The following is a 21,154-nucleotide window of genomic DNA, read 5'->3' as shown; positions in this document are numbered from 1 at the left end:
GATCATAGTTAATTTGTTTCATATACACGCATTCTGTTTACAATAAATTGTACGTGGTCTTCTATAAATGAATACAAACATCGACCTAGCAATCTGGGGTCGTTAGTAAAACATTGTCGCTCTGCATGCTGTTAATTAATTAGTGTTTGTAAGCAACTCTGGTAATATAAGATATTATGTATCTATAGTTGGTATATGCAATATGAGGAATAGATATTTAGAACATCACATTTGAAAAAGAGATAGATTCAATGGATACGATATTTCAACAGAAGAAATTATCAAAATATCAATTTATATACTTTATATTATTATTAGTTTTTAATTATTATGGTGAGTTATAATATTTTATCTTATTATTTTAATCTTGTGATTATTATTCTATGCATGATCATATACTTGAGTTGAGATAAATAGCATAAAAATTAATTTTGATATCTTACTTCTATTGAGATTTATTTTAATTATTAAATAGTGAATTATTTCATTAATCATGAATAGATATAAAAATTGCATTGATATTCTGGCGATGTGCGGTAAAAAATATTTTACTTTTCTAATTGGCAGAAATATACCTCATCATTATCAAATTATAATTTTCAGTTATTTTTATTAATTTAGCTCTAACAAATCTTAAAAAGACTGTCTTGTCATAAATTTTTTTTACGTATTACCTATGTAATTTATACGCATCGCCTATACAAAATATACGCTTAATTTTTCAACAATATGTATATTGAAATTTAAAAAAAAATGCCATGCATCACCTATATAATTATATCCATCGTCTATGCAAAAGATACATTCTAATTTTTAACAATATGTACATCGAGATTTAAAAAAAAAACGTTACGCATCACTTATGTAATTTATATGCATCACATATATAATTTATATACATCGCCTATATAAAATATATACTCTAATTTTTAACAATATGTCCGTCGAGATTTCAAAAAAAACACTCGTTACTTATATAATATATACGCATTGTCCATACAAAAAGTACGCTCTAATTTTTAATAATGTGCGCATCGAAATTAAACAGTTGGATTGGATTAAAAAAAGAATAAATTAGTCTAAATTAGTAATAAAAAAAAAAACCTAAATTTGTGACCTATCTCTCTCTGCCAATTAAAAAATACCCTTGATATTCTTATTTCGTTTTAGTACTTCCAAGTATAAAATATAAATTTTAGTAGTTTTTTTTCCTAATAAACTGAACTACAACCCCACTCTGTTCTATTACTTGTATATCTATCTGTTCACATGGAATTAATGAATAAACAAAAAGGAAAGTTGGTAGTTACTGTGGTGGGGAACTGAACATTAAATTCGGATTTGATTCGCGTGCCATGATTGGTTGTCTTTTCCCCACCACTCCTCTTTAAAACCTCCATTTGGTGCTTATTCTATTCTTTTCGTATATAGCCCACCATGTCTACTGGCCCAGCTTTGAGGATCTCTCTTTCAAACGTAACTTTTGGGTCTTCTTTTGCATAATATTAGCACGTATTTTTTTGTAGAATTAAACCCAAATGCTCTTCACAAAGAGAGGTGAGAAAGAAGAAGAGGTGGTCGGTCTTCTACAATAAGGATAAAATGAAGGGGTTGAAATGCAAAATATCCATCTCTATTGATAATTGATCAATAATTCAGGGATTAGGTGCCAACTGTTCCAATTTAATCCTCTCATAAATACCCATCAAAGCCAGTCAGTCAGTCAACACGGCAAGTAGTAGTCTTTTTTATTTTTATGCACCACTCCACAAGTGACATTATCCGTAACAAATAAAGTCTTTTATTTGCTAAAAAATACAGAGCAATATTTTAAGTTAATTTAATTTAACAAGCATTTAACAAAATAAAACGTAAAATACTTCCTCTAATTTTAAATAATATTTTTCTATTTTATAAATTACTCTTATATCTTTTAATGTAATATTTAGATTAAACGACAGTAATTTTGAATTATAAATTTGATTTGGTTCTATTTCGTTGGAAATTGATGTCTTTGTTTTTTTTTTTTCTAAACTATTTTGGAGGCTTATTTTACTTTCATAATTAAGTTAATGTGATAAGTTGGGTTAAATTATATCTATCTATCAAATGGAAGGGCGTGGCTTGATAATTTTTAACAAATAGATGGCTCTATTTATAAATAATCAAAAATGCTTTATTGGTAATATAGGTAACTAATATTGGGTGTTATTTATACTTTTCACTTTTTCTTTTTTTTTATAGAAAATTAATAAAATATATTTTACATAATTGCCATTAGTTTTTTAAAAAATATCATAATTACCGCTGCATTCTTCAAAATATCATAATTAACTCATATCATTGTGCTGTTTTAAAAATGTTATTCTATTAGTTAATCATGATTAAAACTGGACTTAAAGTTCAAAAAGATTATTTTACCTTTACATAAATTATTTTTAAAATAAATCAAAAGCTATCTAATATCATAGTATAAGAAAAAATATTTCTTTTACATAATACAAAAATCCTTAATAAATATTTTACACTCTAAATTTAGGAAAGAATGATGTTGTAGTCAAGTAAATGTGCTTGTTAACTTTACAACAGTCTGTTACAAATATTTTATTAGAAACTACCTACAATAGTAATTCTAAAAGAGTCAAAAAAAAAAAATTAAATTTAGTAGTAATTATAATATTTTAAAAATATAATGGCAGTTATGATATTTGAACAGTTTACAACGGCAGTTATGTAACAAAAACCTAATATAGCTCACTTGCTCTCATTATAAAAGAGGCTACCATCTCTTCTCTCTCTTCCACTCAATAATTCTCTTCTTCTTCTTCTTCTTCTTCTTCTTCTCTGCTACGGTGTGCTGCCGTTTAGTCTTTTTGCACAGGGAGCTAAATCGTGTGGAAGCAGCAGCAGCAAAGATGTACAACCCACCAAGCGCGCAGGAGATGTCTTATCTCGAGCACGTCCAGAAACGCCATGAGGAGAAGGGCTGCATCTATGCCTGGTTCTCTCTCTCTCTCTCTCTCTCTCTCTAGCTTTATATGTGTTCTATGAATTGGAGGGCTTAAAGTTGTTGGAAATTTATAATTACATGTTATACAAAGGTTATGTTCATTAGTGGTTTAGTTTTTTGTTTTCATTCATGGATAAAGTTCAATACTCTCTAAATACCGAGGCACTTAGACTCATCAAGATATAACTAACATACTAAGCCATCTAGTCTAAATTTTAAATCGTGTGTATCGCTAAGCTATTGCTCGAAATTAAACACTACTAAGATATTCACTCCGAGTCACCACGCTGCTTCTCTAAACTAACTCACCGTGAAAGCGCCGAGCCATCAATTGAGTTTAATTAAGCCGCTAAATGATCAAATAAATTTTTTTTTTATAATAATTGCTTGGTTCGGAATCAACCAACCCTATGACCTCTTTTTATGGCAGAGAAGGTATCTAACAACTTTAGTAAATTGGTTGGTAATTAATGGTCGTTTAATGTCTAACACCACCTCACCTAAACAGATGGACATTGAAATGGATCCTTTACAGCTCAAGTTGTAGGAATTTACTACATCTAGGGCTAGTTGATATTTTATGATTTTTTGTAACCAATTAATATATGTTGTTCAGACTATTTTTAAAAAATTTACACTCATTTTTTTCCGTTATTTCCGTTCGACCCCTGTTTTTCGACTTATCTAAATGACTCCTGAATGACATAAGAAATATTCTGTCATGATAGATAATATTCTGTCCAGATAATTCTATTAAGGTTACTGACAGAAGTATCTTTTTGGATAGTAATTGGAAAAAAGAAATCCATTTGATAGGCAAAAAGAGGTCAAATCGAAAATCATGAAAAAAAGGGGCTAGAATGAAAAGTTGCCAGATTTTCTTTTCCCGGTGGTTTCTCCTCTTCTCTTTTCTCTTCTGATCTCCTTGCTCCGACTGGTTGACTAAAATCTACAAACTATTTGCAGCTTATTTGCCCTATGTTGCTGCTTCTGCTGCTATGAGACCTGTGAGTGCTGCCTCGATTGCCTCTGCTGCTGCTGCAATTAACAATGTATATAAGAGTAAAAGAGCAGAGCATCATGATATATATATATATATATGACCTCTCATCCTCTTGCTTTTGTGAAGTCCAACTCTCTTCTATCTTTGAGAATAAGCATGTAGATCCACATACGCTGTACCCTTCAGTGTGACGAATCTTATGATGTTTGTGAACTTTGAACTCTGCTTGAGTTCCTGCTCTTTATGGATTGATCTGTAACTTACTGTTTTCAGGACAGCAGCTTGTGTTGGATTCCTTTATCAATTTTATCAAGTGTTTATCCTGTTCTTTTGTAGATAGTGTAGTAGTATGTGTAAGAATCTCCTTGCAGCTTAATACAGCAGCGTAGCGGAGGACAAATAAATGTTCTATCGGTTTCTCATCATTTTCGAATCTATGTAGCTTGAGCTTAACTCTAAAGTTTTAAGTAACAGAAGCTAAAATATATATATTTGAAACTGTTTCTGTAAAGTGTTGATAATCTTCATACAATTCACGCAGTTCTATCAGTAGAACCCTAATGATGATTGATGACTCACAAAGTACAAGATAACAAAAGAAAACTACTCAGCTGTCCTTTAAGCTTACACCTCAGTGATGACATACAAGACACAGTATGCATACCATAGAAAAGACATAAGTCCTGTAACAACTCTCTGAGGTGTGATCATCAATTTTCATCCTTTTGAAGGGTTTCAGCTTCATTCACCCCAGAAACAAGCTCCGCTTCAAAAGACAATGACGGCAGCCTCTCATATACCCTAGACCCCAATGGAAGCAATTTTCTCTTCTCTGACAGAAAAGTCTGACCAAGTTTTTCATAGTCCCATTTCTGCTGAATGTATACCACAACTGCGAGGATGGCAGCAATCACTGGAATAGCCACATCATCAAACTTGGAGTAGAAATCTAAACTTGGGTCAACAAACTCATATTGTCCTGAAAAATATGGGTTGAAAACTGGAGCTCTTATGTAATCATAAACATGCGGAAGAATTCTAACAACTGTTATTCCAATGTAGTAGGCTTTTCTCAAAGGCTTGCAGTTAATCTGCCACAGAAAATTGCCAATTATCTGAGGAAGTAAGAAAAAATCTTGAATAAGACCAATATACTCCACCAGTTGCATTGCCCATTCATGCAGCTTATGGCTGTTCCCTCTCTCATCCATAAATGTCTCTTGGCGAATCGGTCTGTTGGAAGCATTAACATAATGTACGATAAGAACTGCCAGAAAGCCAACCATGTGTATGCCAAAGCTAATGAAGAGAACTTTTTTGTCATTTGGGACACGCCGTGGCTCCAGTGGACTGCGTGTTAGTAATCTGATACGGGATTTCCACACCTTCTGACCAAGCCTAAGTGTGAGTAGAAACGCGCCGAGCACAAGAACCTTGACTAGGTAGTCAATAGTCCAGAACCATTGATTCTTGTAAAGCTCGAATGATCGACCGGCATAAGGCTCAGAGGTGAACTTGGAAAACAAAGCCTCAGCTCCTGTGATCAAAGGAATGCTATAGCCTAGAGCCTGAACACCAAGCATGACTAGAGACATGCAAGGAACTGCGGTGATGTTCTTTCTGATGTAAAACAGCTGGCCACATATACAAGCTATTGCAACTGATAATGTAAGAATGCGGAGAATTCCCTCTACATTTCTACGAGAGAGTATGTCTTCTCTCTGCTCTTGGTACATAATTGGAAATGTCTGGAGCTTAATCGAGCTAAAATGAAGAGGGTCATCATTATTCCTTTGACTGGTGATGATGATCTTCGCTGTTGGGTTAATTAGCCACCGTGCAGTCACTGGAGGATATTCTATTTTGACTTCAATCAAACAATCTAGTCCATCTTCAAGATCCATGCTCTCAAACAAGATTTTCCATGAAGCACGAACATCTCTACAGCCTATCAGATACATTTTCCCATCTATAGGATTATAGAGGCCCTCCAGGTATAGCAGCGAAGCATTGATAAAAGTCTGCCCAGAAATTGTGAGCTGTGCTGAGACATTTAACAGTAGCTCCCGCTCTGTGGCGGAAGTTTTGGCAGAGGATGGAGTCGAACTGTTAGTAATTGATACATTTTCGGAAGCCCAGTAACGCCCTAAGAATGATCCAAGAGAGAGGACTTCCAACTGAAGAAATGGTGGCTCTGTAAGATCTTTGGGTACTGTATCTTGAACTGAAAGGACATGCAGTGAAAGATCATCTGAAAGATTGGAGAGATTGACTAGCTCATCACTATGATCCCCTTTTCTTGGATAGCTTAAGAGTGATTTCTTAATGACAGTGCCAAAATCAAAGGGCTCACTTCTCTCAAGAAAAGCTCCAGCTAACTTAATCTTTGAGTACTTGTATGCAGTTACAGGGTAATCATCAAATAAGCTCGAGAGAGGGCCTGGCATTTCAAATGACAATGGAAAGTGTGAAACCCCTGTTCTGTTGTTAATACTGGAAATTCTCCCAATGATGATGTTCCGTTGCTTGATAGAGAAGAATGTAGGAATATACAAACAGATGCGAGAGTGACACCCGGCATTACCAGGCCCCAGACAACCAACCATGCAGAGTTGTCCATCTGAAGAATTCCATATGCCCTCAGCAGAAAGAGTCATTTCATTAAGGGCTGATCTCTGTGTTGCTTTGTAATGATTCTCTTGAGGAGGAATAACTCGGAACACAGATGATACCCTTGCATAATTTATGCTGCTTGGTCCAATTCTTGATTCACATCTGACATCTTGCATCAAAAGCCCAACATTAGCAAATCCTCCATCAGTTGCCCTTATCACTTTCCCTGTTGCAAAAGGCCCCAATTTGCTGCAATACTCATCGGTGGCGTTGCAGTTCCAATTTGGCACAACACTCAGAATACTTTCTCTGGAGATAATACGATCAAGAATCCCACAAAATCCAGATCCTTTGTATACCATGAGCTGCCTTTCCACAACATCATCCTGATAAGGGTAAGGTCTGCAGGCCTTTGAAATGAGCTTTTCCGACCCAAATTGGTAATTTGAATAAGCGCCTAACTGTGAAGACAATCTAACAATATCAAAATAGCGGAGGCTTGATTCTGAATTCAGGCTTTTCATTTCTCCATGCACTGCTCTACTAATCAGGGAAAGAGTCTTAGGATACTGAAGAACAAGCAATATCTGATCATCTTGTAAACGGGGAGGCTGGAAGTTCTTTGTACCCAAATCATTCACCCACTCCCATGGATCAGTGGAATCAGACTTGCGGGAAGGGAGCAAAGCATTCCCCAACAAACACAAAACACTCTCCCCTCCATTTTTTTCTGACTCAGTGTAGATACCTTCAAAAACGATTATGAGTTCGGAAGTTCCTGGCCAAATACGGAACTCCGGAAATAGGTAATGATCCGTATCATCAGGAGCAGTGCCATTCCTCGAGATGGCGACAGCCAAAACTCCAGTGACATTGAAAGCTTTGTGAGAATGATGGTTCGGATCAATATGGGTCAAAATGAAGCTAGCAAGGGAAAGGGGAGCAGGAAGACTAGAAGAATTTTGTGGAGCATCACTACCGTCGAACGGCATCAGAGGGGCATTACCATGCTCCTGCACCCAGTCACCTTTGACAAACGATAGCTCCGGCCCAAAACCATTGAGTCTATTGACATCGAACTCCAGTTTGGAAGCCGATGAGAGGATTGACCCACACTCCTTCTGAACCTCGGGATAGCGGTTGTAGGGGATGAAAGGGTTGTCTCGAACAGTGGTTACAGACGCTGGTTCAAGAGTGCCAATTGAATAGGAAGAGGTGATTGTAAAGGACATGAAGAACACCAAGGCCGACAGACATAAAACCAAACAACTGGTCTTCATGACTAAACTGACCACACTCTAAAGCTCAACCTACCCTAATTTCTCAAAGACAAACTGATCCAGTTATCTGAAGCAAGATCAGAATGGAAATCAACAAACTATAACCATTCTAACCGTCAATTCTCAGACGTCCATAATCCCCCGACATCAAATTTTAAAAGCTCATATATAACAAGCTGTGCATCAAGTAGGAGGAAGAAAGTGAAAAACGTAGATACGGAAATGAGTCAAAATCCAAACATTTTTCTCTACCTTCTACCTGCAGATTGAGATAGACATGCAGTTGGAAGCAATTGATAAACCTAGAGATGGATTTGTTCGATCGAACTGACCTAAGCTGAACGGCATATGCACCTCTGGAGTCGATCCCCTTCCACTGGACTAGTTAGCATCTAAGCATCGCACCTTTAACTCTCTAGAGTCTTTTAATAGATCACAAATTTGGAAACAACAACCACATGCCTCTTTAATGGTTCCTCTTCTCCAGTTCAATTTGTTTCTAGTTTTTCTAGGGTTGACTTTGATTTGGAATACGACAGTAGTGCCACTTGCTGCAAACCAGAGAGTCGCGGGTTTGGGCTTGTAAACGTAGCGGTAATTTACATATTATGGGGCACTATGCGGTTCTACTTTCTTAATTGAGCTGCTGAAGAGAGCGAGAAACCCGGCGTTGAGATCGTGGTTCCCGCCGTTTCCTCGTTGAATCATCCGCGGTTGGTGCCACGCTGATGGCAACGTGAAGGCACGTGAAATGGTATATAATTTCCCTTCCTAATTTTGTATTGTGCTCATAGTAATCTTCTTTGTTTATTTTATTATATATATATATATATATATATATATATAGAGAGAGAGAGAGAGAGAGAGAGAGAGAGAGAGAGAGAGAGAGATATATTTTGATCCAGATCCAAGACATCATTTTGTACTTAATTTATAACTAAAAGACAAGTCTAATATATGACCGTTCCTAATATAAATCCAAAGTTATCAACTGTAGCTACGGCTATTCTTCCAGTATTCTGATACAGTAGACTATAAAAAAGAAGTACATGAGTTGTGGTGTGGTAATAGCATGGTAAAGTGTCGAGTATTTTATGTAAGTCTCGAACAAGAAAAAAAAACGAATATACACCAAAACGAGCACATATATTATATATACCAAGTCCGTATCTCAATAGCTAAGACAAACGAGTTCCTTTTAGATAGGCAAAGGACCAAAAGCCCAAACAAAGACTACAACAGGTCAATAAGACCAACACCATCTTGTGACTCTTTATCTCTTCCCTTCCCTTCTCTCCTCCTCACTCACTAATTTCCGCGAACACCTAACAGGCGCCACCAAAACTCCAATTACCCTAAAACTTGAGAGCCAAGTTGTCGCCATTTTTACCTCCCTCCTCCGCCTTCTCCTCCGCTGTCGCAACCGGCGGAGCCGCCTCGTCGTCATCGTCGTCCTCTTCTTCTTCCTCTTCCTCCTCCTCTCTTCCTTCACCCTCCTCCTCCTCCTCGATGCTCTCCGACCTCTCGCCGCCGCTCCTCACCTCAGACTCCGGCGATGCGAGCTGGCCTTTGTACCCTGCGGTGGAGCCGGCGGCTGGCGTGGCGCGGCGGAGGGCCGAGGCGTGGTGGAGGTGGTGTGGGACGGGGGCGACGCAGTAGTGAGCCGGCGTGGGGTGAGCCCCGTAGATCCCCTGTCCGGCGGCGGCTGACGTGGCGTACTCGGGGGGGACCCAGATGCCACCGAGGACGACCAGTTGCGGCGCCGCCGCAACGGAGGATTGAGGTGCTGTGATTGGTCTCCTCGTGTGCAGGCGATATTTCTAAACCAATGAAAAAAAAGAAAGAATAATTCGTTTAAATTATCAAGGCTAAATTTTTTTGGCAAGCTTCTAATGTATATACCCCTCTAAAGTTGGTACTTCTATGTATACCCTTATCACATAATTAAATACCCTTAAGGTTTCTTATTCAATTAAACGTTGCAATATGAATCATTATACTTCTTATAAATGAACACGAATTTTTGCAACGGATGCATGCAAATTAGAAATTAAATACATTATAACCTTTTCCTCTTCTTGGATAAACAAACTTTCCCTTTTACAATCGAAACTAGTATAAGTATTCAAACTCAAAACGGAAATTATTAATTGTTTATATATATATATATATATCTTAATATCTTATAAGTACTTGATGGCGGGGTTATGATTGCACAATGATTAATGATATGAGGTTATTTGGCAAGTTTGGAGAGAGAGAGAGAGAGAGAGAGAGAGACCTGAAGATGGCTTTTAACCTCATCATTGGTCAATCCATCAACCTTCATGAGCTCCCTTATCTGCTTTGGGGTGGCCACTGCATTCCATTTCCAAGTAATAATTCATATAACAAATCTCAACAACTAAGTAGATACAGAAATAAATCAGAACTAGCTAATTAAGTAGATCAAAAGAAGAAATATTGGAAACGAAAAAGATTATTCCTAAATTTTACTACCTTGAGAGCCACCCAATATCTGGAGAGCATTAACAAATCTACGGTGCAAATCTGGCGACCAACATCTTCTAGCCTTCCTCTGTGTTTGTGTCTCGCTCACACTACTATGACTATGACTATTACTGCGTCCCTTCCCTTGCACGACTCCACCACCTTTGCTTCCACTCTCTCTCCCAACACCAATACTTCCATCCTCCGTCTCGGCCGGCCTCTTCTCGTCTGCGTCCTTCTCCGGCGAAGTGAGGGCCAATTCAGGGAGATTTTTGCTCTTCTCCTTCGAAAACGGAAGAAAGGCGCCGCCGTTCCTTTGCTTGCCATCGATTGCGAACTTCGATCTCGCGTCGAACCTGTGCTCGCTCTCTTGCATCGGTTGCTGCATGTCGTTGGCCGGGCTCCATAGTTGCGCAGAGACTAGCCAGCTCGACTTTTCGGAGGGTGCGTTGGCTCCCTTGTCGGACCCATTGATGCTCATCTGCTCAAGGGGTATGAATTCCTCAAGAACCGATCTTGGCCCTTGGCATGTTTGATATGATTCCAACTGCTGCCTATATGTCTCCATGGCTGGAATATATATAGGGAGAGAGAGAGAGAGAGAGAGAGAGAGAGAGAGAAAGAGAAAGAGATAAGTTGTGTTCCTTCTCTTTGAGAATTCATGGTAATTGATATAGAACATAAAAGTGAACTTGCTTGATGAATTCAGTGGAGTGTCTACCATTGTTGAGTAATTGCATGCAGAGAGGCAGCTCGCGCTTGAACGCTTCGATCTTAAGGCGCTCTTCCTCGAGGCGAGCCAGGAATTCTCGCATCTTTTGGGTTCGTTCAAATTGATCTCCTAGTGATTTTTGGGTCATTGGATAGCCGTTTGGCTTGTAATCTAAGCTAAGATCAGAAGGTGAAGCCATGCCGCCAACTGCAACTATCTACCAGCTAGAGTTTTCCTTTAGCACATGAGGAGTTTGAGATAGAGAGGAGGAGGGATGATAGTTGTGAGGTATCTGAGGGGGAGGGGTGGGGGATCACCTTCCTTTTTAGGGTGAGTTTGAGGGGAGGGAGGGAGGGAGGGATAGAGAATAAAGTGATATTTGAGGGGTGGAAAAGGAAAAGCAGGAGATAAAGTAAAGGCATGGTAACTTCTTGCAAAGATATATCAAAGGGAAAAGCTTCTAGGGTTCATGAGAGAAGGGGAATCAGGTGGCCAGAAGGTCATGTGCTTAGGCCCTGGTTTTGGCACCTTTGGACTCCTTGTACCACAACTCATATGACCAGACCCAAAGAGATTCTTCCTCCTCTTCACCAATCACTTCTTTTTCTTTTCTCTCCAGGATTATCTCATTCCCAGTTAAAACGGTGCCACTGGGATTTGAACCCGGTAATACTCATACAGCATAAGCACCTTTAGCCATCTAATTAAGCATAATTCTAATGGAAATATTAATAAGCAATAGTTAGATACTTCTAGTCATACAATAATGGCCATAGATGTCAAGGGAAACTCTTTTGAGGACCAAAATTCTAGACGATTAATCAATGAAGCAAATGATAAAGCCATGAAAGCATATACCATACACAATTCAAACAAGATATGGGTAAATATTCTATCTAAAGAGTCCATCTGAAAGGAAAGAGAGTCCCTTCCTTTGTTTTCAAAAGGTGCAAAGTGCAACCATTCACACAAACAGACATTGCAGTCACAGTGAAGGCAAGAAGGTATATTTCTAATACCACTGATCCTTAAAATATTAACAAATTAGTGCTTCCCTAAGCAAGGAATATCTTAGTGGTGCCTAACACAGATGCATGGTGCTTTAGAGAGAGACCAACCCCCCATCATAACCTCTTAATCCATTGGCCTAAAAGAATACAGGATTCTTTTTTTTTTCTTTGCAAATAACCACCAAACTTTCGGATTTATTGTGATAAACCTCTTCCTTTGTGGGTATAATTCCAAAGAAAAACATCTCCATGGGTATATTTTGTTTTTATAAAACAAGAATTCTTATGAGCTAATTAGAACAAGATATTTTTTTTAAAATATAATAGGATCATAATATAGGTGGTCATTTTTCAAAAAAAGAAATTAAAATATAACAAGAGGCAATAGTAGAGTCGGGAATCTCCTATCCTGCTACTACTTATAGCTTTTTAAGAGGAAGTGGTCTGGAAGCTAAGAAGATTCCTCTAAAAATTAGAGAGCGAGAGAGAGAGAAAGAAGAAGAGAGCTTGCATCGAATTCGCTGTGCAATTATGAGGGTTGGTCGCTTTCCATATCCGTCTTCAGGTACAAGACTCCAGCCCATGCCTTTTACGAGAATCTTCATCCCCCTCTCTCCTCTCCTCTCTCATTCTCTCTCTAGCTTTTGAGGTGATTCTCCTCGTGACACGTGTCAGCCATATTCTCTCCAATCGTCCTCTTGAATATCCCTTTTGTCTGGTGCCAGTTAGGAATATTCCCATTGGGCCATGGAGATAAGGGCTTGTGTGCAATTGTTCACTACTTTCTTTCTCATCTGTGGGGGACAGGGGAAGTAGGAGAGAGGAGAAAAAGAACGGCTACGGCATTGCGAGGAATCAAACGGATGCTAAATTGACCAATTAAGGTTGTGTGAGATGGGAGACCACTTAATCTAACTAGGATTATTTTTTTCTTTTAATGTTTAACCTGAGGTAGGTCCCTAGCGAGAGTAGCATACGTTGGATTTGGTTAATCTAGAAGGTAACCACGAACTGCACGATATAATTATTTGGGCATAGGCTTTTATATCTTATAATCATCAAAATGAATATATTTCATATTCTTCTTGTCTTCTAGGGCAGGGCTAGTTGTCCATGGATTTCTGCCATATGAGGCAACACGAGAACACCATGACAAATCTGGCAAATTTTTTTGATTCTTGGTTAACAAAGCATGATCACTGATGGGTTCCTCTATAACTTGGCAAGTGTGAGATATCACTGCAACCTTTTTAATCACTGAGAATTCACCTACAACCTTCTTTCCATGTTTGGCCAAATCGGCCCACAGCAATCCAGTTTCTATTGGATCAGTATTTTCAGTAGAAAAGTCTTTTGTTCGTCCCCCCGAATCATTTTGATATTCTTATAAAAACAAGGATTTGATCATTATCTCATCTTACATTTTAGAAAGCATCTTTGGCCTTCTCTAACAAAGTTGAAACCCAAAGTAATCATTTGAACAGATGGTTGGTTCACTGACCGAATTGGTGGCTGCAACTTGGAACTTAAAAAAGTTGGTTTATGTGGTGTGGAAGGCATGTTATGGTTGTGTAATTTTGTTGTGATGGATTAGATCCTAGTAGTGGATCGATGTCTGGATGTTTCTTTCTTACGATCGATGTGCTGTGGTTGTTGATATTTTGTTGTTGTTCTTTGTCTGCAAATCTTTGTAGGTGGATAGAGTTGGTACTTTCTTTATGTTTCAATGAAGCAGCGCTGGGCCTTCTTGTCAAAGAAAAAAAAAACTTGGAACAGTCACTACATCAATTGCCAAAACTATCATGACATCAATGGCAGACTAGCAGGGCACAAAAGTTGATCATCTCATCCTTGGGATAAGCTAGAGAAGATATTTTAGAAAGGATCTATTCCAATGACCTATAAAACTTCTCAGAGCAAGCAGGGTTCTTACAGTAAGCATCTCAAAAGGGTGCAAGGAATCCCCTTTTTAAGACCTTTAGTTGCCAATTAAAGTACTTGTAGAGATTGCCTGGCCAGCCAGGGATCCCCATTGTCCCAAGTCATAATAGGCACTGCATGGAAGGGGTAGACAAAGTGAGAGCAATCTACGGGTTTGTAATATTTGGTCAGCTTAGTATATGAAGAATTCTACTTGCAATGAAATGCAACTTGTGGTATGATATAGGTAGAATTTAAAGGCAAGAAGAAAAGAAAAGGTACTTACACAAGTAAAGAGGTCTATTACATAGTATTTTTAGCTTTCATATTTCGGTGAATCATATGAACAAGCATCATGAGAAGTTATCAAAGATCTGATAATCTTCATGCTAGAGACTGGATCTAAACACAACCAAATGACTCACTAGGCATTCATCTCTAGCTGCATTTGCAAAATACTGTAACAAAATGAAGTTGACTAACAATTTCACTACGCTCATAGAAATACACGAGTTAGCGCTTTAGTTACACTGCCAATACAGCTTGTGCTTCAAGCTTAACAATCAAGAGGGAGAAAGAAAAACCTTTCAATAAGTTACACAAAATGACCAACTGACTGGAATGTCATACCTGGCCATTTGCAGCATCCTCATCCACATCAACTTCAGTCATTGACTCATCAACAAGAGACTATGAGGAGGAAAGAATGATGTCAAAGTACAGAAAGTACATTTTGCATCAGCACAAACAATATTTCAGAAGCACTGCAGAAGTCTAAACTAATGCAAAGCTTGAAGATATAATCTGATAGATAGGCACATAAAGAATACTTACTCCAATAAATTATGCCTCAATCCTAGAATGAATTACTCAACTCACTAGGAAAGTCATCGATTTTGTTTTTCCCTATAATTGCGCATGTGGATCAACATAGTAATTTGTCTATAGAATTATTTCAATTCAAACTCCTCAAGTCACAATTAATGTGAGGTTTTAATTTCCTAGTTAATTTTTGAGTCTGTTGGACGTTTTTCCTGAAGAAGCAATTCCTATCTAGTGTTATCAGATTACTCACAAACAGAAGAATGCAAACTCTAATCTGCCTAGAGTGAAAAGAACCAAGAAAATCACCTACAGAATTTTAAGACGTCAAATCTGAACAAGCACCTATACGTCAAGTCATAGCATAGAAAAATTACCAATCCTATGATACGGTGGACCAACTAAACAAAGCAAGGGTAAGAATAAAAGTGACCTGAAGTTCCTGTTCAGATAATTTAATCCTCTCACTGTAGTTTTGAACTTGTAGAAAACATCTGTGCAGCTGTAGAATAGATGAAAACTTGTGTTATTAAATTATTTCCAGAACTATTATCTGGATTTGGTCTGGAGTACCAGCCAGCTGGATGATGACTAGGAAAAGGTTATGTACCTTGGATAGCGTTGAGTGCCGATGAGAAGAAACTTTCTTTGCAGCAGCCAATGCATCCTCCAACTTCTGCATTTGTATAGGAAATTATTTCCGGTCAGTCGAGAAAAGCAGAGGCTTCAAACAATTGTTGGTAAACCAACAGGGAACATGAAAGCATACATAACGATGTCAGAATAATTTGTTATATACCAGAATGAAGTTACCTGAGACTTCTTACGTAAATCCGTAATAAGCTGTTGCTTCTCTTCAACTTTCTCTTTAATCAAAGTAAGCTGTAACATCATTCAGTAATTCTCTTATCAGAACATTACTCACCCAGAAAAAGGATACTCATCTCGGTGAGGTCACCTTAGGATAGAGTAAAATTAAAGAGGTGATCTGACTTGTACAAGAACCAAGCCACAAGGTGAAAGTGCAACTATAACATATAACTTAACAGGACTACCACAAAACTAACTCACCAACTAGTAGCTATGTTACAGCGAATTAACAGTATATAAATAACATTAAAAAGAAAAGATATTATATGAGTAACTATATACAAGCAGATAAATTGGCTATTTTTAACAGGGGAAACAGTCCAGCGCTATCCAAGATAAATCTGTAGCAAACCATATTACAGCCCCACATGTAATAACATGACATCTAACTGGTAAACGCCAGAATTTGCAACTGAATTAGTTTGCCAAAGTGAAATACAGGACATTGTTTCGGTAAAAGATCTAGATATCTATATACCTCCTTTTGAATCTCATCATGCTTCTGAACGGATTTGTCCAATTGCTCTTTCAACTAATCCACATAATAGAAATTTGAGAAAGTCAGAAAAGGCAAAATCATTTGCATTTAAGGATTGGATACAGTGATCAGTCAATAGATATAAAAAGCATTTCAGCTTGCTCTACCTGATCATGATATTCGTCACTAGAATTTGATGACAACTCCTTGCTCTCATGATCATTGGAACGACCACCACTGAAATCAAGCAGAAAAAATGAATGAATAAATAATTAATTAATCCTTCAGATAATTTTTAACTAAGTGCTTCTAATGCCTCTACAGACAATATGCCACCTCATTTCACATTTTGAGAGAGAACGAGCAAGTGCGAACATATTGCCTTCAGTTCTTTCCCTTGTCTATTGCAATGGATGAACATGGTAAATACTAAATTCATACAAATTTAAATTTAAAATCTGATATAAAGGCACTTTGTTATCCTTTCTTCAAATTTTAAGGAAATTATTCAACACTCAGTTTAATATATCAGGTAACACTATCTCAAAGTCCACGCTATTATCAAAATATGCAAATGGTTCATTCTTATCTGCATCGCTTGATGACAGATATTGCCTACGGTCCCTTATCCATTCTATGTTATTAAGAATGAATTTAATAATTCATCATTACCACAGAACACTAGACTGTCTTCTCCACTACCTGGTGCAACACTTTGACTTCCTTTAGGTCCTACAAACAAACTCAAGTTCACATGGTTTCCTCAGATACCAAAAATTCATAACTATACACAGATTTGAAATATCAAAGGATTAAATGTAGAGAGATGGCTTAACAACAGGAAACAGGGATCCTGTTTAACATGGTATATGAGTATAATAACTTAATTCCTCTTTATGTTATTTCAGTATCATTAGGCATGGCAACTGAAAAATCAATCCGGAGATGGAATGACAGAGCTTGATATCATGACAAATTAAAGAAATTTGACACCTTAAGTAAATGAGGTGCCTATTTTATCGTAAAGTTTCACAATGAGTCAATACGTAAAAGCTGTTTGACCTATACTTGCTCCCTGCATAACAAAAATGAGGACACTGTTAATAGTAAGTTTAAAGGATCAAAACTCACCTTTTCTTATCTCCTTCAACCACATTTAGTAGACCATAGACCTTTGTAAAGTCCAACCAAAAGAAGACATCTATATTTTCCTTCAGAAGTAGCCACAGAATCTAGGGTCCAATTTTGACATTTACTTTTACTGGATCATCTTCTTACTACAGTTATAAGTAAAAGTATTACTGTCATTAGCTATTCTTCTCCCTTTCTTATTAATCAGATTTCCTTTTCAGCTAGATCACATTCCCAATCAAAAAATCCACATGAGTTGGAACATAAAAATTTTAGGGTCAACAGATGAAGATAAACTTTGAACCACTTAGATGAAAAGGAAAAGAAAAATAGCCAGGGTACAATAAGAACATGTCCTAAATTAAGAGTTCAATGAACCTGACTTACAATTTAACATGACCTGATGCCAATCCAACCTAAAATGTAATGAAGATGTAGGTAACCAAAAAAACAGATGAAAATTTGGAGAAAACTGCCTAAAACTTATATTAGTTCCATGGTTCAAAGTAACATGACAATGACAACTAAGTTAATCCCAGATCCCAAATCCATGCTTACTTTATGTGCATCTCTACCAACATATTTCACGGATGAATAAATTGAAAGTATATATTAAGGAGGTAAACATAAAGAATTACCCCAGTTTAATGCGTGGTTGTTGTTCCTTATCCTTGTCTCTCTCACTGTCAACATATTTAGCTTCATCTTCGCCTAAATCATGGTACCAGCCCCTGTCCCAACCTCCATCATGGTCACTTTCTTGATCATGGTCCTCGTGATCTTTACCTCGATCCAAGGAATGATCTCTTGCTCGATCAAATTCACGTACATGCTCATAGTCTCGTTCTCTATTTCTATCACGCTCACGAGATGGATCACTGTTTCTGTCTCGGTAGCGGTCTGTGTCACGATTATTATTCCTTTCTCTCTCCCTGCCCCTATCCCAATCAGTGTCCCTCCCAGCATCTCGCCGGAAATTTTCACGATGAAAATTTGGCCTTGCCCCTCTTGTCCGAACTTCATTAACTCGCACAACTCTTCCACCAATAGTCTGATTGAGAACAACACCGTCAAACAGACCAAAAGAAGAACACTAAAAACATAACAAAGAGCAACGTACCCTGCCATTCATGTCCATGATAGCATCCACAGCAGACCTAGGATTAGTGAAAGTAATAAAGCCGTAGCATTTCCCTCCAACTTCCCGATCATTTATAATCTGCAGTTGACAATTTTCAGAGTCTATATGATTCTAAACAAGGAAAAATGCAGCTCTCTTGGAGCATACACGCCTCCAGCTTCCTTAGAAACTTTAGAAGGTGCATACAGGAGTGTTATGCAAGAGAATATAAAGACACAATTCAAGCTATTCGTGAAAATACTGATAATTATGTTGTTCTTATCACAGACGAAACAGTAAAGTAGTGCTGATGCACGTCAAATTAGACCTAATGAAGAACTATCGAGGGATAAACCCTAGGATACATAAAATAGATCGAATTTTCACGAAATTGTGACGAAATGCATTTTAACTAGAATAAGATCCAGAGGAAGAAAAGGGTAGGTGGGCAGACCTTAACGGCGACGATGTGGCCGTAGAGGTCGAAGACTCGCCGGAGGGTTTCGTCGGTGGCGTCGTAGGGTAGACCTCCGACGTATATGGATTTATCGTCGTCGAGCGTCATCTTTTCTCACTAGGGTTTTGGAGAAGGCGAGCAGGGGAGAGGGGAGAGAGACGTCGGTGGGAGTAACGCTACTCGAAGAGAGACCGTAAACATGATTGGCTAAGGAAATGGACTCCTATTGGGCCGGCCCACTTTGGTGACCCTAAGTTGGGCCTAGCTTGTCGATACCAATATGGATCCAGTTGGGACTGGTTCCAGGATTGATGAAGTTCTTCTTTGTTTAGAGGATAAAATGTAGTATTATAATACATTTAGAGAGTGTTTGGTTGGTCCATAAATCTATCTAATTTGTGAATTAACTCTTTTTCATTTATGAATGACACCGAATGTCACCTCTTAAAAGTGTACGCAATTGCGGTCAGTATGCATAACTTTAAGATATGCACGTTTTTCATTCATGTGAGGGGCACCATAAAATTTGGGCTAATTATGTATACACTTCTTAAACTATACTTAGTTTTTACGAGAACTTATTAAACTTTTTTAGGTTAAAAATTTAATGTTACACATCCGTTAGTTAGTGTAGTCTTAAAAAAATTAGGTTAGTTAGTGTAGTCTTAAAAAAATTAGGTGAGTCAGCTTACGTAACAGTTATATCAAACGTAATTAATTTCTAAATGATATAAATGCTCTCGTAATCTTTATACGACCCATTAATTAATTTAGAAACAAAAAATATTCTAGTAAAAATTTAAAAATTTCTTATTATTATATTCAATTGTCTCCCTTCCTTTCTCTTCACCGTCACCCCTCTCATTTTCATTCTTACTTTCCTGACTATTCTCTCCCTCCCTCCCTTCTTTCTCTCCCTCCACGAGCAAAGGCATTGGCATGCCTCCACTGCGAGTAAGTTTGATGTCGCCCCGAGTGGGAAGGGGAGGCTACGGCGAGCTCGCTGCTGCACTATATGGGATAGGAGACCATGACAAGCTCACTATCGCATCGCATGGGATGGGAAGAACTTAGCGAGCTTGCTACCATCACCCTCCCATTCGCACGCGTTGTCGCTGTCGCCCTCTCACTCATATGCTGTCATCGCTGCGACCACCCTCTCACTCACACGCTTCCTGATGACTACGAGTGGAAAAAGGAGAGAGAAGAGAGTAAGTTATTCACTATTTTTTATTTAAAAATTAATAATTTTCTAATATATTAATTATGTGCATAGTTTATCATTACGCATTTTTTATTACCACAGTTATCCGTTTCACTTTGCCCCCAAATTAAAAAATGACATTGTATTGTAACATAACAAATTTTAAATGGTCTATGTAAAAATCGAGTATAGTTCATGAGGTGTTAGGACAATTAACCTATAAAGTTATCGCACTCATTTCATTACCAAAATATGCAAACTCTTTATTCATGTCTAAATAATTATATATCAATTAAACTTTAAAGGATAGTGATTAGTTAGTGTTAGTTAAGTCATATTCTTATTATAAATATATCGAGTATAACATCCTTGTTATAATTTTCGATGTAGATCGATCTATGTAGATTGGTTTAATTAGATGTAAACTAATATATTAATCCTATGTAGATATGATTATCAGGCAAATTGGGCCGAGTGACTCATGGGCAAGCTGGGCCTTATTTAGTAGCCTACCCACAAGTTAAACTGATTGAATATATTCTAATCCGTTACGCCCACTAGTCAATGAGATATCGGGTTTAGGCATAACTCAACGGACCATTGTCGAGAAATGAGACATGCATACCCTATTTCTAATACCGACATGATGACATTCTTTTCCTCGGCTTCAGATCCTCCTCGTCTCTGCAATTCGGAGGAGGAGGTCTAACTCACCATTTACCCTTCGTCTAAAGTCTTGATTCTAAATCTGGTCGGCGTTTCTCTTCAATATTGTATGTTCAGTGGATTCGGTGCCTTTTAAGTAGTAGTTAACAAAACAAAAGGAGAACAACTGCTTCTTGATTTGGCTACTGCGAGGAAATATTTTGAACAGTGCTAGTTAGCAGTTAGATTGATAGTTTTGCTAAGAGGAATTTGTGGTTTGATAGGAATCACCAAACTCTTGGTATATCGTGCTCTAGTTCAGCTACTCGAATTTCAAATTGTTCATACTCTGTTTTTATCCATGAAATCCTCTTTAGTTTGTTTTAGAA

General features: G+C 37.7%; 3 protein-coding genes and 1 long non-coding RNA gene across 6 annotated transcripts; 1 reads left to right on the top strand and 3 right to left on the bottom strand.

Annotated features, from left to right (window-relative positions):
• The first annotated feature begins 2,756 nt into the window (after nt 1-2,756).
• On the top strand, nt 2,757-4,348 carry LOC140782605 (uncharacterized). Its single transcript, XR_012107913.1, has 2 exons — nt 2,757-3,001; nt 3,977-4,348. It is a non-coding gene; the product is annotated as an uncharacterized lncRNA (long non-coding RNA).
• A 126-nt stretch (nt 4,349-4,474) lies between these two features.
• LOC140782603 (uncharacterized) lies at nt 4,475-8,513 on the bottom strand. Of its 3 annotated transcripts, none has more exons than XM_073129262.1 (2): nt 8,166-8,513; nt 4,475-8,082 (listed from the first exon to the last, which is right to left on the bottom strand). In XM_073129262.1, the coding sequence occupies exon 2, from the start codon at nt 7,904-7,906 to the stop codon at nt 4,724-4,726; it is 3,183 nt and encodes a 1,060-aa protein (XP_072985363.1). In that variant the 5' UTR covers nt 7,907-8,082; nt 8,166-8,513; the 3' UTR covers nt 4,475-4,723. The 3 variants fall into 3 exon arrangements, with proteins under 3 accessions (XP_072985363.1, XP_072985362.1, XP_072985364.1); XM_073129261.1 differs by having other exon boundaries at nt 4,475-8,165; nt 8,239-8,513; XM_073129263.1 differs by having other exon boundaries at nt 8,239-8,513.
• A 520-nt stretch (nt 8,514-9,033) lies between these two features.
• Nucleotides 9,034-11,458, bottom strand: LOC140781067 (transcription factor NIGTH1-like). The gene is made up of 4 exons (XM_073126848.1): nt 11,118-11,458; nt 10,406-10,966; nt 10,188-10,264; nt 9,034-9,726 (listed from the first exon to the last, which is right to left on the bottom strand). Exons 1-4 carry the CDS (start codon nt 11,305-11,307, stop codon nt 9,262-9,264), a joined length of 1,293 nt encoding a protein of 430 aa, XP_072982949.1. The 5' UTR covers nt 11,308-11,458; the 3' UTR covers nt 9,034-9,261.
• A 2,511-nt stretch (nt 11,459-13,969) lies between these two features.
• Nucleotides 13,970-19,098, bottom strand: LOC140782079 (uncharacterized). The gene is made up of 10 exons (XM_073128441.1): nt 18,914-19,098; nt 18,460-18,558; nt 17,978-18,390; nt 16,376-16,445; nt 16,209-16,262; nt 15,674-15,742; nt 15,471-15,536; nt 15,294-15,362; nt 14,669-14,728; nt 13,970-14,172 (listed from the first exon to the last, which is right to left on the bottom strand). The coding sequence occupies exons 1-10, from the start codon at nt 19,022-19,024 to the stop codon at nt 14,161-14,163; spliced, it is 1,023 nt and encodes a 340-aa protein (XP_072984542.1). The 5' UTR covers nt 19,025-19,098; the 3' UTR covers nt 13,970-14,160.
• Between the last annotated feature and the right edge of the window lie 2,056 nt (nt 19,099-21,154).

This window comes from Typha latifolia, chromosome 2, assembly GCF_019914945.1.
Source record: "Typha latifolia isolate L0001 chromosome 2, TyphaL0001v2, whole genome shotgun sequence".
NCBI lineage: Eukaryota > Viridiplantae > Streptophyta > Magnoliopsida > Poales > Typhaceae > Typha > Typha latifolia.
This window is presented reverse-complemented; position numbering and strand designations above follow the sequence as displayed.